The sequence below is a fragment of the Bos grunniens genome, chromosome 11, assembly GCF_055505025.1.
Source record: "Bos grunniens cultivar Pamir isolate PY7600 chromosome 11, Bosgru_T2T1.0, whole genome shotgun sequence".
Classification (NCBI taxonomy): Eukaryota; Metazoa; Chordata; class Mammalia; order Artiodactyla; family Bovidae; genus Bos; species Bos grunniens.
This window is the reverse complement of record NC_141175.1, coordinates 70,025,198-70,044,345: the sequence shown is the minus strand read 5'-3', so window position 1 is coordinate 70,044,345 and position 19,148 is coordinate 70,025,198. Positions and strand designations below refer to the sequence as shown.

Sequence of the window (19,148 nt, the reverse complement as noted above, 5' to 3'; positions counted from 1 at the left end):
TCATGCTCTCTCCCCATCCACAGCGCCCTCCTCCCACCTCTAGCGAGGGCACACCCAAGTCAGTCAGCACCACCTCAAATCCCACCCATACATGAAAGCCTCTCCACCACCCTACTATGTAACTCAAATAATGCTTTCTTTTGTATTTTTCTTATAGTAATTATCATATCCATCCTGAAATACAGACGTGTGTATACTTGTACATTTTTTTCTACTACAGTATAAACTGTCAAGGACTAAAACATTATCTTTATTAGTACAATGTCTAGCACAGGACAACTACTATTTCAGTTCAGTCGCTCAGTTGTGTCCAGCTCTTTGTGATCCCATGGACTGCAGCACACCAGGCTTCCCAGTCCATCATTATTTATTGGCCAACAAATAGCAAGTTATTATTATCAAGTTAAAAATGGTCACACATTCACACCTAACCCTTAAACCAGCAAAGATTTATTAATGCAGTTTTAAGAAATATAGAGAAGTGGCTGATATGACTTAGCTGTATTCTGTTTCTCTGTACCACTGCTTTTGTTCCTGCTGAAGACAAGACATCTGCCCAGCAGGCCCAAAGGCATGCACCGGAAGATATTTACATTCATCCACCTGGCATTTATGTGCTATTACTGCAATGGCAGCACAGCTGTCACTCTTTCCCAAAGACCACAGGTATTACATATCAACTATATGATATTAACTTTACTAATGTGACTGGAGAACTTGGAAAACTGTCCAAAACGCGGTTAAATTGGCATGTTAGCTGAATTTATTACCATAAAAGATCTTTGAGCTAATGATAATGTTTCGTTAGTTTCTTTTAAAAGTCTTCGTTAAATCAAACAATATGTAAAATTTATAGATAATTTAGAATTGTTGGCCTGACAATGTTTTTATATATTTCAGTGTAACTAATTAAAAATCATACTCCTTTATGACTTGTGGCATGATATAACTGCTGTTTTGAAACTGCAATTTCGTATTACTGAATTCACTGTTTCCTCTGTAAAATGTAGTAATGTCTAGTCTCATAGAGTCTCATGAAAACTGGGAACCTGAAATTAGGACAACAGGGGTGTTAAGTGATAGAAACTGGTAAGTCTGAGATAAAAGACTCATTGAAAAATATGAAAATTTAGTGGCTGTCAGGGGCCACGTGGGGAGCAGCTATAGGGACAAAATGTCTTTTGAGTATAACGAAAATATCTGGAATGAGATGGTGATGGTTGTACAATTCCATGAATGTATGGAAAACCACTGAATTCTACAGTATGTGAATTACCTCAATTTTTAAAGGAGGGGATGAGGGTGGGGAAAGTGCTGAGTATGAAGTGAGATCAGAAGATCCAAGTTGAGGTGTGTCCACCCCATTAGCAACCAGAGATATAATGCTAGTGTACTTGTCAAAATAAGGTAAGAAGGTGATAATTTACAGACAAGAAAATGGTGAAATAAAAGATAATACCAAAGTAATGCCTTAGGGAAGGAGGAGAAGAAACTAGATAGAACAGGAAAGAATGGTAAGAAAAGACATGGACATAGTGAGGAAGCACAATGGAAAAGCATAATATCAGCATAAAAAGTAATCAATAAAGAAAATATAACTCTCGCCAATCCCAAACATGTTAACAAGATATAGCTTCCTTAAAAGTAAAATTAGGTAACCAACACCTACTTCTAATAAGTAAATATTACTAACATGTAGTGGAGTTAGGCTACGGCTAATGATACATAAACCCAGGCTTTTCCATCAGGAGCCTATGAAATGACCATTAGGAAATCCCAAAAGCAGATGCTTCTGGTATAGCTTTTTAGCAAAAATTTGCAATTATCTTTTAGCAGTTAAAAAAAAAAAAAAAAAAAAAGCATGCCTGTAGCTCTACAAATACCAGAAATTAGTCTGAGTCAATACTGAGACTGTTTGTAGTGCTGCCAACGTGTGCCTTGTTTTCCAGACATCTCACCTGAATGGGTGGCCTTCATCAGATTTCTGGATAGCCTGGATCACACCCTTATATATCCTAAAGCTGATAGTCACAGAGAGCAGGGCCAAGGCAATGTAGGCCGTTACACTCACAATGCTGAATACTGTCAGCGAGAGCAGCAGGAACAAGCTGGCACCGAACACCACTCCAGTCTTCTTAATGTCTCTCCAGTAGAGGAGGTCAACAACTAAAGATGTAAAAAGAAGAGATCTGAAATTAGAACATTACCTTACCCATTTTTATTTACCTACAAAAGTAAAAAGGCCTTAAGTGTGTATATATGTATATTCAAATAATAGAAAAAATATCTTAACACAGAAAAACTACTAACTCAAAACATGCTAAGAAATTAAAACTTTACTAAAAACTAAACAAGTGAGTTTCACGGCTCTGCTTTTAAGAGATCTCTGAGAAATTTCACAAAACTGTAACCTAACCTGGCTATCACTGAAACAAACATTTCCTACAAAGCTAATAACAGAGGGAAATAGCCTTTACACTACCCAGAAAGCTATTTTCCTCTAGGAGCAGGTAAATGCAATGCCATAAAACTTTAGGTGTCAAAGAAAAAACATGTTACACTATTAATAATGTTTATTAATAGTAAGGAGTCGGACAAAGCCTAACCTAGCAAGTCTGCTCTTGGCCCATGGTCACAGGCCACCGTGGGGATCGAATAACCAGGGGCCTGTGGTCTGAGGATCAGGTTATGTACAACCCAAGGAGAACATAATTATGTACAACCCTCCTCTGCAGGAGGCCCAAGAGCTCTTGAACTCACAGGCCAAACATAGTTCATCCCTTTCTGGATTGTGGACAGTCGGGATCGGGGAGCATTCTTATAGTAAAATAAATATGGATACACTCGAGTACATTTTTAAATAGTTAATTTTTAAGATGAAGGAGGCAATAAAGAAAAATCACATCTAGGGGCTACTTCAGTCTTGATCCCCAGGTCCTCTAATGTGTCTGAACTTCCTTTAGTGTTAAGGGTACTTTTGTGGGAAAATTTATGTATATGAACTACAAAATGTTAGATATTATTATGAAGCCCTAAATTCCTGTTAGTAAATGAGTACTGATTAAGATATTTTAAATGCCCATAAGTGTGCTGCACATACCAGGGATTCAACATTTATTATGTTTAAGGAACATTTATTCCACCCTCCTAAATATGATCTGATTTGAATGCTATTAACATCCTATATATGATTTACAGCTTTGTTTTCAAACTCTGATTTCAACTATTTATTAAAGTTTCTCTATTTCGAGTTTCCTCAACTCTGCCTAAAACACCCACATCAGTTTTGTTCTATTCAACTAGTTTCTACTACTATGCCAATATACTAGCACAACTGTGACTTGATCAGAACTTGAAATAGTGCATCTGCACCATGAATAACAAACACTAAATAACAGCAATGCTAACAGCTTTCTGACATTCAGCACTCACTCACTGAGCTGATACTGTTAAAAAACAAAAACAACTCAACCTAGTAGAATGAATTTAAAGACCTGAAAATGGGGCCATGGGTTTTTCTTTAAGCCCTGTCCAACTCTAAAACACTATAATTCTAGAAAGATAAGACACATAAAAACAGTATCAGTAAATTTTAAAACAAATACCATACCACTGTGAGAATTTAGAAAAGGAAAAAGACTAGAGGAAATTTTAAAAGACTTTGTGAAAGAGGCAGATATCAAGCTGAGTCTTGAAGAATGGGTAGGCATCTAGAAAACCTACAGGGACAGGGCTCATTGTGAGTCTCTGCTAGCAACAATCCTAATAACCAGTGCAGTTTTCTTTCTTTCAGCAAGAGGGTAAGGAAAGCAGTAACAAAGTTAGCCTTTGGTAACATTCTTTCCTGGAGGCGCCCCCTGTGCCCCACAACAGCAGCGTATCTAAGACAGACACAACAGGAGCTTACACAGACAAAGCACTTAAGACTCCAGAGTTGAACCACCTAGACTCAAACACTGATTCCATAACATACTAGTTACATGACTTCAGGTAAGTCATTAGATCACTCTACACTTCACCTTCTTCCTCTATAAAATATGTATACAAATAGGAATGATTTTACTGAGATCATTACTGATTTTACTGAGATGTTGTAAGGATTAAGTGAGATAATGAATTAACAAAATTCTTCATCAGTAAGATAATGAATAGAATACATTTAATATAGTATACAGCATAAAATAAGTATTTCTTAATAAATGTCAAAGCTGTTATTTTTGTTATTAGTATAAATGCCACCATAATCATTATCACCTTCTTATTCAGGTTTTTAAATAATAAATACACAGAAAAAAAGAAAATGTCAACCTAGTGCTTTCCAGATGGCACTAGTGGTAAAGAACCCGCCCGCCAATGCAGGAGATGTAAGAGACTTGGGTTCCACCCCTGGGTTGGGAGATCCCCTGGAGGAGGGCACAGCAATTCACTCTAGTATTCTTGCCTGGAGAATCCCATGGAGAGGAGCCTAGTGGGCTATGGTCCATAGGGCTGAAAAGAGTTGGACATGACCAAAGCAACTTAGCACACATTGCTGTGTTATATCACAAACATGTCACTTTATAAATCACCAGAAAAGGATTTTAAAACATACTTAAGTTTTCATCATTACAGGGCAAATACAAGTTGATAACCTAAATGAATGAGCAAGTAAACACCCCAAATCTATTTTTATATTAAAAAAAAAAACCTCTTCCTTTGTAAAAATGTCTGATCCTCAACGTGCTCCAGAACACTTATTAACCCTCAAATCAACTATTGTTGATAAAAGATAAATGCAGATATCCTCACTATTTCTTACCATTAGACTTAGAGGTATATACAACATATATTAACGTCAAATCAAGTTACATAATAAAACAAGAGTTACTGTCCAAACAGTTTCAATGACTAGATAAGAATTATTTATTAGTAGTCTCTGATTGCTGTATAGATGGCTGTGGTGGAAAGAAGTACCAGGAACAAGGACTCAAGAAACCCACACTCTGGTACCCACATCCTCAGCACTGTATAACTCTGGATGAGGCTCTACTTTCTGTAGACTCACAGAAACAAACAGGATTCACAGTTAGTACATCAATCCTGCATTCAAATTCCCAATCAGTGTGTCCAAATTAGTCAGATTTTATGTTCTATTGTTTGCGCGAGATAAAAATTTAAAATATCTGCTTTCTTTTTTGATCTAGATTTACTAGGGGGTGAGAAGCTTAAATATTTTTATTTTTATCAGTTTTTTTAAATGAACATTCCTTTTGGTCAAACATTATTAAAGATTTAGGAAAACAAATTCACATTCCTATAATTTTTCAAGCCATTATAAACTATGCCATTACGACAACAGTATGAGAGGAGCTAAAAAAAGAAAAAGACTGAGAAGCTACAGACTTTTTACACCTAAGAAATGTCTCCCATGTTGCCAATCTACATTCTCCACATATCCCTTTATTTCCTGAGTCAGCATTTACTGGGCACTTAGATCAAATACTGTCTATAGACATTATCTCTTTCAATTAAAACTCTATGAGGCAGGCTTTTAGACAAGAAAAGCAAGACCCAGATCATTTAGTAAGTGGTGAACATGAATTTTTAACATAGGCTTCCACAGATAAAACTCACCCTCTTCATGCATGATGCCAAATTAAAGGCTCAGACTTTTATTAAAAATGTGTTAACTATGAAGTCTGAATGGAGAAGGCAATGGCACCCCACTCCAGTACTCTTGCCTGGAAAATCCATGGACAGTGGAGCCTGGTGGGCTGCAGTCCATGGGGTCGCTAAGAGTCAGACATGACTGAGCGACTTCGCTTTCTCTTTTGACTTTCATGCACTGGAGAAGGAAATGGCAACCCGCTCCAGTGTTCTTGCCTGGAGAATTCCAGGGACAGGGGAGGCTGGTGGGCTTCCATCTATGGGGTCGCACAGAGTCGGACACAACTGAAGGGACTTAGCAGCAGTAGCAGCAGCATGAAGTCTGAAAGGCTATCTAGTTAACAGTTTTTATCTCTGGGTTGAACTGTTATGAACTTAATTTGCTCCATTCCCTTTTATGCCACCTGAAATTGTCCTTTTGAGGGAAGCATGAATTACTACTTATTTACCAAAAATACACCCTTTCTATTCCTGTTTGATACCACTAGAGAATCTTATAACAAATGTGGTTCTCCCAGTAGGCTTTCCTACTGGGAAGAAAATACCCTCCCTGATACCTCAATATTAATATTTACATACAGCTCATAGTTAAAGTTCTGGTGCTTTGGGCTGAATCAAGCCAATTTCCTCTAAGCTAATGATATGAGAAGTCATGTATATGATCCAGTGATATTCAGTGACTGCTGCCTAATGTTAACCTAACTGCATGCAAGTACAGTGAACTATAACCTACTGCTTCCTTTCTACCTATCAAATGGTTCCTAAAAATGAGATCTTTTCAAGAAATGGAAGAGCTCTGAAGATCTTGTCTGCAAGTCTATATATACTGTGTGAAAATATGCAAATAGCTATATAAGAGCTCTCAAAGCAGATTCGATGAGAGTCATGTGGAAATAAGTCCCAGAGATGCCCTGGTGATGAGGAGGAACAAAGGGCAGAAGAGTCAAGAGAGACTTGACAACTAGGTACTGACAGGCAAACTTAAGACAAAAGCAATATACCCTACAGGAAGGTCTGAGAAGCAATCCGCATGGTCGTCATGGTCATGGTGCCAAGTATAGAAGGGTTTCAATCTTTTTTTGTAAAGGAATTTAACAGATTGTTAATTAAGCTGCAAGGATAAAAAAAATACTGTTTCTAGCAAAGAGGGGTACAATTTTAATTGATATTCACCAGTATTTCTAGTTTCACAGATTCCTTAAATTGGTTTTAATGAAAAAACTTTGAAAGATGAAGTTTATCCAGTATTGGTGATTCTCAATGGAGGGAGTCATAAAATTTTTTCAAAATCCTTTCCTTCTTGAGAAATATATTCAAATACTATTGCTTCTAATATCCATTAAGAAATGTATGCACTATATCCATTAGTTAATTTAGATGTTTGTTCAACCCTGACACCAAAATCAGGCAGACACATCACAAGAAAACTACAGACCAAGATTCCTTATGAATACAGATATAGTAATCCTCAACAAGGTATGAGCAATCCAAATCTAGCAACACATTAAAAGGGTTACATATCATGGCCAAGTGGTATTTATCACAGGAATACAAGGCTGGTTTCAACATATGAAAACCCATCAATAATACACCATATTAAAAGAATTAAGGACAAAACCCCACATGATCACAATAAAGAAGCATATGACAACATCTAAGACCCTTTTCATCAGAAAAATACAAACTAACAATAGGAATGGAAGGAATGTCCTCAAGCTGATAAAGGTTATCTACAAAAAACCCACAACTAACATCATACTTAATGGTGAAAGACTGAAAGCATTTCCCCTAAGGCCAAGAACTAGGGTAGGATATTCCTCTTTCAACTTATATTCAACACTGTCCTGGAGATATGGAGGTAGGGCAGTCAAGAAAAAAAATAAAAGGTATCCAGACAGTAAAGGAAGAAATTCAACGATCTCTATTTGCAAATAAGACAGTGTTATAGGTGAAAAATCCTAAGGAATCCACCAAAAAAGCAACAAACTAATAAACAAGTCCAGAAAGGTTGTAGGATATATATATACACACACACATATATATATTGATCAATATATAAAAAATCAATTGTATTTCTATACTAGCAGTAAATGATCTGAAAATGGATTAAGAAAAGAATTCCATTTACAATAGCATCAAAAAGTTTAAACAGAGCAAAAGACTTAGAAACTGAAACTACAAGTGTTGAAAGAAATTAAAGACAAATACATAGAAAGACAGCCCATGTTTACAGATTAAAAGGCATTATTATAAAAATGGGAATACGCCTCAAATTGATCTATAGAGCAATCTCTATCAAAATCCTAGCTGCCTTTTAGAAAAAACGGACAAGCCAACTATAGAATTCCTATGGAAATGCAAGAGATCCAGAATAGCCAGAATAATTTTGAAAAACAAGAGAGTTGGAGCTTTCCTTTTTCAAAGCTTCCAACAAAGCTAATCAGTTTGGTAGCTGCATAAGGATGGACAGATAGATAGATTATGGAATAAAATTAAAAGTCCAGAAATAAACCCTTACATTATGGTCAAGAGATTTTTGACAAGGATGCAAAGACATTCAATGGGGGAAAGAACAGTTTTTTCAACAAGTGGCGCTAGGACAACTGGACATTTAACTTCAAAGAGATTGAGGTTGGACCCATACCTTACACCATATACAACTCAAAACGGATTAAAGACCTGAAGAGTTTAAAGTACAAAACTTACAAGAAAAAAATAAGTATAAATCTTCATGATTTTGGATTAGGCAATGTTTCCTTATAGCAGAAACAGTTTAAAAAAAGTAATAAATTGACCTCAATAAATTAAAAACTTCTGTGCTTTAGAGGACATTATCAAAGTGAATATTCAACCACAGAATAGGAGAAAGTATTTACAAATTAAACATCTGATACAAGACTTGAATTCAGAATATATTTAAGAAACTCTTACAACTCAACAATAGAAAGACAAATCAGCTGAAAATTGGCAAAGGATTTGAATATAAATTTCTGCAAAGAATATGGCCAGTAAGCAATGTAAAGGTGTCATTAATCATTAGAGAAATGCAAACCAAAACCACAACCAGATATCACTTCAGACACACTAGGCTGGCTAAAATAAAAAAGGCAGATGACAAATGTTGGCAAGAAGTAAAAGACTGGAATCCTCTTACATTGCTGATGGGAATATAAAATTCAGCAATGGTGAAAAACTGGCAATCCCTCAAAAAGTTGAACAGAGAGTTACCATATGACAAAGCAATTCCACTCCTAGGAATTTCCATTCAAAACACTAGAAAAATCTATGTATACAAACGTTCACAGCAGCATTACTCATAGTAACCCAAAGAGGAAACAATCCAAATATCCGTCAACTGATGAATGGCCAGTACTATGGCCACCTCATGAGAAGAGTTGACTCATTGGAAAAGACTCTGATGCTGGGGGGGATTGGGGGCAGGAGGAAAAGGGGACGACAGAGGATGAGCTGGATGGCATCACTGACTCGATAGACGTGGGTCTGAGTGAACTCCGGGAGTTGGTGATGGACAGGGAGGCCTGGCGTGCTGCGATTCATGGGGTCGCAAAGAGTCAGACACGACTGAGCAACTGAACTGAACTGATGAATGGATAAACAAAATATTCATATGACAGAATATTATTCAGCCATAAAAAGGAATGAAGTACTGATAACATGCAACAACATGGATGAATCTTGAAAATATTACGCTAAGCTAAAGAAGCCAAACACAAAAGGTTACACAGTTGTACGGTTCTGTTTACATCAAGTGTCTTGAATAGGCAATTCTATAGAAGCAGAAAGCAGATTTGTGGTTGCCAAGAACTGGGAGCAGAGACTGGGAATGACTGATGATGGGTTTAAGATTTTTTTGAGGGTGGGGATGAAAATGTTCTGAAATTAAATAATGGTGATGGCTGCACAATTCTGGAAATACACTAAAAATCAATGTTGTATATTTAATTAAAAAATTTAAAACAAACAAAAAACCCTTCAGTAAATATTACTGATTGATTAGAATGAAAGCATACTTATGCCAGTTTAAAGCATGTGGTAATTCTAATTGTTCAAAAAATGTTTCTATGCTTTGGATTTAACATTTGTTTATTTAAACTATCAGATATCTACACTTTTAAGTAAAAAACAGTGATGCTTTCAGATAACTTATAAAACAGTAAATACTGTCTTACAGGCTTTTCTCTCCTTACTAGATCCTGAAAGACTGCTAAATGCCTTTAATCTTTATATTACCTGCTTCATTAACATTTCCTGCACTGTCTGAATAATGACCAGATTAACAAGTTTCTATTCCTAAGAATAATTAAAGAGTTTAATATTTTCAAATTAAAGGACATCTTTAAATATGAACTACAAGGTCTCTAAAATGTTAGTTTTGGATTCGTCTGTAATCACTTCAGGACTGCTGTTTATGAAGGAAGAGTTTAATGGCCTCTATATTCTTGAGAAACCAAAATTAAGACAAAGGGCTTGTACAAGGAAAAGTTTACCCTTTCACGCTTCCTGAAGTCCCTTCTGTATTGCAGAATGGAGTGTTAATCATGCAAGGCAACCTAAACTTTATTCTTAAATAAAATGTCCATGAAATTCCTTTTAAAAATCTGAAATTAAATTTAACAGTGCTTTTTCCTTTTGTAACAGTGGAGAATGCTTATGGATTACCAAATATTAATAATTTTGATCAATTTAAACAAAATTTTTGTCATTTAGAAAAAAGTGATTTATTCCCTGCAGTGCTTCCCCATTTTTGTTTTCCAAATAAAACTGTGAAAAATCTTTGATTGTGCTTTGTGCAGTGCACAGAGTAGTACAGCATCACTATCAAATCAAAATTTTAATTTAAAATAATTCCCCATACACTACAGTCTTTTATTCAAATGAAATAACTTCTGGCCCAAGGAAGAGTAGGAAGAGTTTGCGTACATGTGGTAATCATAAATTGTCAACTGTCATAGCTAAAAATAGTGCCAGCCTGACATGCAGGAGTCATCCAATTACATTTTGCCCCTAATCAAATTCTTACTGAAGCTCTTCCTTGAATAGCCTGAAGTCAAGTTCCAATTCTTAAATCTTGTATCTGGGTAGGAAAAAACACTTAACTAGGTGCTCCTAAAAACACCGATAGAACAAGCAACAGCTAGTTGAAAAATGCCTACTTCCTAAGCAAAAGCAAATATTAAGTACTCTTTAATAAAGTAAGGTGAAGAATGAGAAAGGAAGAAAGGCAGTTAAAAAGGAAATTAATAAATATAAACAAATAAACGTTTAACTATTAGAATGATCTCCAAGCCAGGCTTCAGCAATATGTGAACTGTGAACTTCTAGATGTTCAAGCTGGCTTTAGAAAAGGCAGAGGAACCACAGATCAAATTGCCAACATCCGCTGGATCATCGAGAAAGCAAGAGAGTTCCAGAAAAAACATCTATTTCTGCTTTACTGACTATGCCAAAGCCTTTGACTGTGTGGATCACAATAAACTGTGGGAAATTCTTCAAGACATGGAATACCAGACCACCTGACCTGCCTCTTGAGAAATCTGTATGCAGGTCAGGAAGCAACAGTTAGAACTGGACATGGAACAACAGACTGGTTCCAAATAGGAAAAGGAGTACGTCAAGGCTGGATATTGTCACCCTGCTTATTTAACTTATATGCAGAGAAATGCTGGGCTGGAAGAAGCACAAGCTGGAATCAAGATTGCCAAGAGAAATATCAATAACCTCAGATATGCAGATGACACCACCCTTATGGCAGAAAGTGAAGAGGAACTAAAAAGCCTCTTGATGAAAGTGAAAGAGAGTGAAAAAGTTGGCTTAAAGCTCAACATTCAGAAAATGAAGATCATGGCACGTGGTCCCATCACTTCATGGGAAATAGATGGGGAAACAGTGGAAACAGTGTCAGACTTTATTTTGGGGGCTCCAAAATCACTGCAGATGGTGACTGCAGCCATGAATTTAAAAGACGCTTACTCCTTGGAAGGAAAGTTATGACCAACCTAGATAGCATATTCAAAAGCAGAGACATCACTTTGCCAACAAAGGTCCGTCTAGTCAAGGCTATGGTTTTTCCAGTCGTCGTGTATGGATGTGAGAGTTGGACTGTGAAGAAAGCTGAATGCTGAAGAATTGATGCTTTTGAACTGTGGTGTTGGAGAAGACTCTTGAGAGTCCCTTGGACTTCAAGGAGATCCAACCAGTCCATTCTAAAGGAGATCAGTCCTGGGTGTTCTTTGGAAGGACTGATGCTGAAGCTAAAACTCCAGTACTTTGGCCACCTCATGTGAAGAGTTGACTCATTGGAAAAGACCCTGATGCTGGGAGGGACCAGGGGCAGGAGGAGAAGGGGACGACAGAGGATGAGATGGCTGGATGGCATCACTGACTCAATGGACGTGAGTTTGAGTGAACTCCGGGAGTTGGTGATGGACAGGGAGGCCTGGCGTGCTGTGATTCATGGGGTTGCAAAGAGTCAGACAGGACTGAGCTACTGAAATGATTAGAATGATATTAATTTTTAGTTTATTTTTCACAATCATAGTCTTCACACTATTACATACTTATGTTATTTATTAGAAATCACAAGCCTTAAATAAAATTTTCCCAATTGCCAGGAAAAATGACTAGAATTCAGAGTTAATCATTTATTACCACATAGTAAGTTTTTATCTCCACATAATAAGCAGTACTCTTGCCTGGAGAATGCTATGGACAGAGGAGCCTGATGGACTACAGTCCAGGGGTCGCAAAGAGTCAGACATGACTGAGGGACTAACACACACACACACAATAAGCATTCACTTGGCTAATAAGCGACAGGTGAAGGTACACAAAAAGATCTGTGCAGAGTGGGAGTTTAACCTTTCAGCAAAGACAGTAAGAGAAGCTTGAGTCCTATTTCTTCCACCTATTTACCATCAGTATGACCCTGGTTAGATCACTTAACCTAGTTTCCCCATGTATAAAACTGGAAAAATGACAGCCACCTAACAAGTTAGTTGAAAATGAAGTGGGATTTCACATGTGAAAATGCTTGATGAACTAAATACTAAATAAAAGTAATGTCTGAAGAGATAAAGTCAAGTAGCCCAATCAAATATTAAATACAATGATTTAATGCTCAACTAAGCTCTGATTTTTTTAAAAGGTGAGTTCAGCTTTCTTTGAAAGAAAGCACTGCTAACTTGGTTTCAGTTAGGAAGTTTCACCTTGAAGGGTACCTAGTATTGCTACAAAGTATCTCAACAAAATACTTGGCAAACCAGCCTCCCTCTCCGCCATCTCTCCTCATCCTGTAGCCTGAGTTTCTAAAAGACATTAATTTCAGACAGGTCCTTGTGTCTTTCATCACTAAATCTTCCCTGTCTTACTCCTGACAACTTAACAGTGGGTTGTCCATCTAAGGAAGAAACATTTTACATAAAATTAGTATAAATTCTATATTTGCCCTTTCCGTAGTAATTTAGTAATCCCCTATTCTGAGCAAGGAACTGCACAACTATTTTGTATACATTATCACTGATCACAACACCTCTATAAAGTGCCTATTACCTGCATTTTATACATAAAGAAAGTGAGGCTTAGAAGTATTAATATTATTAAACTGTGCAGGGTTACCAACTGAAATTCAGGTCTGACCATGAATGTCTCACTCCTGCCATCATACCACATTTTGTATTTAAAGGAATTTATCTAACCCCACATCCAAGGTCGGGGTGGCAGCCGAGGGGAGCTACCCCACGTCCAAGGTAGGGAGCAGCGGCTGCGCTTTGCTGGAACAGTCGTGAAGAGATACCCCACGTCCAAGGTTAAGAGAAACCCAAGTAAGACAGTAGTTGCTGAGAGGGATCAGACAGACTGAAACCACCATCACAGACAACTAGCCAATCTGATGACATGGACCACAGCCTTGTCTAACTCAATGAAACTAAGCTATGCCGTGTGGGGCCACCCAAGACAGACGGGTCATGGTGGAGAGGTCTGACAAAATGTGTTCCACTGGAGAAGGGAATGGCAAACCACTTCAGTATTCTTGCCTAGAGAACCCCAGGAACAGTGTGAAAAGGCAAAAAGATAGGACACTGAAAGATAAACTCCCTAGGTCGGTAGGTGCCCAATATGCTACTGGAGATCAGTGGAGAAATAACTCCAGAAAGAAGAGGATGAGATGGTTGGATGGCATCACCGACTCAATGGAGATGGGTTTGAGTAGACTCCAGGAGTTTATGATGGACAGGGAGGCCTGGAGTGCTGCAATTCTTGGGGTCACAAAGAGTTGGACACAACTGAGCGACTGAACTGAACTGAACTGATCAGTCCTCATTTGCTCTTTATCGTTCTTGAGGATTCCATATAGTGTTTCAACCCTAGTTTAAATAACTGAGGAGACGCAATTTCAGTAATACAGATTCATTAATAGGAGTGAATCATGTTCTGTTTAAATTGCAAATTGTGATTCCTAGAACCTATCTAAATTGTCCCTCTCTTTGAAAATAATAAATTAAAACTATAATAGCAATACATATAGATAGATGAGGCAACATAAATCAACCACAAAACTGCACATCTTCCTAATAATGTAGCATTTTGTAAGATCAATGTCTTAAGCAACATTGGAGAATTGCTCCAAAAGAGACTGATAGTCCAATAGGCACCTCAAAATAGAATATGTGACCTCAAAAGATTAAGAATAACCAACAGGAAAGTCATGAAAACCCTTGAACCTTTTTTGTAAAAGGACATTATGTATGATCCACTGTGAAAATTCAACCAGAAAACATGTCATTTTGGGTTAACCAATTTCTTAGTAAAAACTACACATCATAAAGCCCCCAAACTTGATTCATCTCTGTTTATTCTAAGAACTTATGCACAGCTGTGATTACAACCTAAATTTTAAGTTTCATAACTGTTAGTTTTATGTTTCAAGATAAAGTCTTAAATAAATTTTTGGCCTGTTATTTGCCATGAAATTTGAGCTTACTTTAAGTGGTTGTTTCTCCTATATTAAGTATCCTCAAGGAGAAAATGTTTCAGTATACTGCAGGAAGGTAAAACTACTATTATTGTTGCTGCCTTCTAAGGAAAATCCAAACTTCTATGAGTTAAGAGAACTTTGAGGTTCCCTAACTAGCCAACCAATTTACTTAATTCATTAGTTCATGTTGTTTTCAACACTTCCTTTAATCCCACATTCCATTTCTAGCTGTATCATAAGAGAACCAAAAAATACAGCAGAAAATAGTTCTAACTTCTCACTTGCAATGTGCTGGCATTCACACAATACAAGAAATAGGCACCAAACCTTAGAACGAGGAAAGTGCTGCAGAAGTCCTATTTTCTACTAATAAAAAATAAGTGGGAAACATACTGTTCCATTACTCCAGAAATCTGAAAAGCTTAATAAACTGAAATAGGTGGAAAAGTCAGAGCAAATTACTAGTTTAAAAAGAGAATGAACTTCACTAGTAGGTAAACCTCTATAACCTTACATATCTATTGCATACTCAATATAAATGCTCAATGAATAAATGGCCAATAGTACATACAATGTGTGTGTATGCATGTGTGTTAGTTGCTTCAGTCGTGTCCAACTCTTTGTGACCCTATGGACTGTGGCCCGCCAGGTTCTTCTGTCCCTGGGATTCTCTAGACAACAATACTGGAGTGAAGCCCTCCTCCAAAGGATCTTCTCAACCCAGGAATCAAACCCGTGTCTGCACTGGCAGCACAGATGCAACAGTATTTTAGTGTCTATCAATACCTTACATAATGCTTAAAATGTGACTGGATTAAAAATTTGAGGACAATGAAGCAGACTGAAGTAGACACATTGATATATTTATACATTATATACACAGAAACACACATCTAGTAACATAAATAAGCATTATCTTTGATGATGACCCTATGCCACTAGCTATGTAGTGCTGAACAAATAATTCAATCCCTTTAGTTTTCCTGTTTTTCTGACCTGTAAAACATGACTAGTTAGAATAGGATAAATGACTCTTAAGATGTCTTATCTATGGGTAAAATATAAAAATCCTGGATTCACAAAAGTTGCTTAAGTTACTTAACTGCTCCTTTAAGAAGGGGTAAGGTAGGGAGACTCTCTTTTATTTCTCCCATTTGAAAATACATTTTTTAAAATTCCCAAGAATGGATGTATGGGCGTCCCAGGTGGCAGTGGTAAAGAATCCTGCCAACGCAGGCGATGCAGGTTTGATCCCTGGGTCAGGAAGATCCCCTGGAAAACGGCATGGCAACCCATTCCAGTATTCTTGCCTGCAGAATCCCATGGACAGAGGAAACTGATGGGCTACAGTCTATGGGGTTGCCAAGAGTCGGACACAACTGAATGACTGAGCGCGCACGTGCGCACACACACACACACACACACACACAGAATGGATGTATATGGTTCAAGGACAGGAGTAAACCTGGCTGAATATCAAAGTTCTCATCCTCTCACTCTGTTGCAAAGCTATGCACAGTCAGTGAGAAGACCCAGTAATGAGGCCACCACTATTTCTTCTGCTTTCAAGTAATTTACAGACTAGGGGAAAAAAAAAGCCAATATTTTATACATATACCTCTGTGTGTGTGTGTGTGTGTGTGTGCTGTGCTAAGCTGTTTTATTTGTGTCCGACTCTGTTGAGACCCTAAGGACTGTAGCCTGCCAGGCTCCTCTGTCCATGGGATTCTCCAGGCGAGGATACCGGAGTGGATTGCCATTCCCTTCTCCGGGGGATCTTCCCAACCCAGGAATCGAACCGGCATCTCTTACGCCTAACCTGCATTGGCAAGCAGGTTCTTTACCACTATATACGTAAAACTGTAACAGAAGGCACAGAATGAAACCCAAGAGATTGGGAGTTCTGAGGAACACTGGATTATCTCCACTTGAGAGGTGAATACCTCAGGAAGGACTGGGCCTAAAACTTGGATTGGATTTTAGACAGAGAAAAACATAAGCAAATGCAAAGAACAGGCATGTTGAGGGAATGAGTCCCTTAGTGTGGCTGGAGGCAGAATAAGGGAGATGGCATTACAGAGGCTAGGACTAGACTATGAATGCCTTTCAAAAGTCCAGGGCAGAAGTATGAACTTAATTTGAAAAGTAAAGGAAAATCCCTTAAGTGCTATAATCAGAGCCATACTTTAGGAAGTGTTTGGCTTGATACATAGGATTTAATAGAAAAGCCAGTTAGAAGTTCTGGTGAGGAATGAGGAGAACCCAGATTTGGGTAAACATAGAAAACAGAGAAGATACTTCCATTGCTCCCACTACTTATCCACTCAAGATAATTAAACCATATAAAGGAGGAAAAAATTGCAAATTTACTCTTTTTCAACTTAAACTGGTTCTCATCAAGTAATTTACTTAAAACAGACAAAAATAGCTATCTTAGAAAAGAGTTAAAACCATCAAAAAAGTATATGGAGTATTTAATTTTAGCCAGGGTTTCAGGACAGGTACTTCTATACATTGCTCAAAATAATTTGCATCTTTCTGGAGGGTAGTTTTGCAACATGAATCAAAAGTATAAATACTATAATCCAGCAATTTGGAAATAATTATGAATAAGAACAATAATTTACCTCCAATACTTTGGCCACCTGATGTGAAGAACTGACTCATTTGAAAAGACCATGATGCTGGAAAAGATTGAAGGCTGGAGGAGAAGACGACCACAGAGGATGAGATGGTTGGACGGTATCACCGACTCAGTGAACATGAGTTTGAGTAAGCTCTGGAGTTGGTGATGGACAGGGAAGCCTGGCGTGCTGCAGTCCATGGGGTAGCAAAGAGTCAGACATGACTGAGCGACTGAACTGAACTGAACTGATATTTGTTCTAGCACTGCTCATACTTGCGAAAACTTTAGGAATAACTTGAATATTTAACTATATGGGATTAACAGGGCATACTTAGAATACTACATCCATTAAAACAATGTAGAATGTTTTTAAATCAAAGTATTTCCCCATTTAGTGGGAGAAAAATGATTACAGAACAAATTGTACCATACATAACCCCCAAACACATACACCCACTGTTAAAAATACACACCAAAACCACTCTGTGAAGTGATAGCTTCCTTCTTCCACAGACCTTCTAGATTCTCTACAACATACACACACACACACACACACACACACACAGAGTGTAACAATACTAAAGCAGTAAAAAAACTAGAAAAAATCGCTAATGAATGACTCGACATTGGGTTTCAACTAAGTTTAGAACTGAAAAGCAGGGAGGCTTCCTCTAATCAATAGGTCTCTCAATTGATTAACACCCAAGTTCCCTTCTAAGGATTTTTTTTGGGGGGTGGGTTTAAGTAAGGGGTTACGTAAGGCATGTTTCAAGCAGCAAGATTCCTTCTTCTCTCTACCTAAATGTCAGTATAAGCATATGCCTATATCCACATACTCAGTAACCTTACGCTTTGAAAGAAACTGAAAGCAACTTAGCAACAGTAAAGAGAGCCCTAAACTCCAGAAATGGTCCTAAGTCAATCTGTCTTGCCTTACAATCAAACTAGATTTAAATGCTAGAAAACTTCTGTCCCCATTCTACACAAACTTCTCTCAAGGTTCACTTACAGCATGTTAACTGCCAAATCCCAAAAGCACTGGTAATAATGGGTAGTGTTGCACATTTCTAAAATTCAACAGGGTCCACAGTCATTCCTCCATCTTCACATTAAATGACTTCTCTGTAGTGTTTTAACCACCCATTCTATTTTCTCTTGAAAAATCTCTCCTTCCTTAAAATCAGGGAACAGGCACTACCATCCTGCTTGGACTCTAACTTCCTGATCCTTCCTGGTCTGCACATCCCCACTATTTCAATAGGTTTTAGGCTTTCCTTACTTAATCTTCTGTTCTTTTTATGCTAATGTCCTCACAGTATTCATCTGTCTCACTTTACATTCAATTCTCAATTAGTCATTCATCATTAAGCCTGTCATTTCACTAAGCTTCAGTAAGTTTCCAAAACAGAACTTGGCATCATTTCTACCTACTTTAGCTCTATTTCTACTGACATTAAAGCACGAGCATTGCCAAACTTTCACTCTGAAATTTCATGTTGTCCTCCAAGTCCCTCCCTCACTCACCCTATTCCCACAAATCTATGTCAAATGTCAAGTACTCTTCTCTAAGTTTCTCAAACCTGTCACCCCCTTTTCATTCTTATTTCAGGCCAAATCTAGGCACTATTTGCTTTAAATGTGGGCACAAATACAGTCATCCCCTTCTGCGTCTAAGTCCTTCTCCAATTTATCTTATATAGCACCCCAAAACAGTCTTTAAAGCTTCCAAAAGCTCTTCACTCCTTTTATGATAAAATCCAAAGACTGCAGTGTCTTCTGCAATCTGACCCAGAGTATCTTTTCATAAAACCAGAGAACATCAACACTGGTACACCAAAAATCATGCAAAAGAGGAAAATGAAGACAAAAATAAAGTTAAGT

General features: G+C 37.5%; 1 protein-coding gene across 10 annotated transcripts in view; it reads right to left on the bottom strand.

Moving 5' to 3' along the window:
- Window positions 1-19,148, bottom strand: part of RTN4 (reticulon 4) — a 75,629-nt gene that overhangs the window by 14,497 nt on the left and 41,984 nt on the right. For 9 of the 10 annotated variants that reach the window (XM_086326879.1, XM_086326881.1, XM_086326876.1 and 6 more), the window contains one exon: window positions 1,959-2,166. In XM_086326879.1, the coding sequence (XP_086183005.1) occupies window positions 1,959-2,166 (208 nt within the window). Of the gene's footprint in view, window positions 1-1,958; window positions 2,167-17,268; window positions 17,343-19,148 lie in introns of all 10 variants that reach the window. The other variant, XM_086326885.1, reaches the window with a different exon arrangement.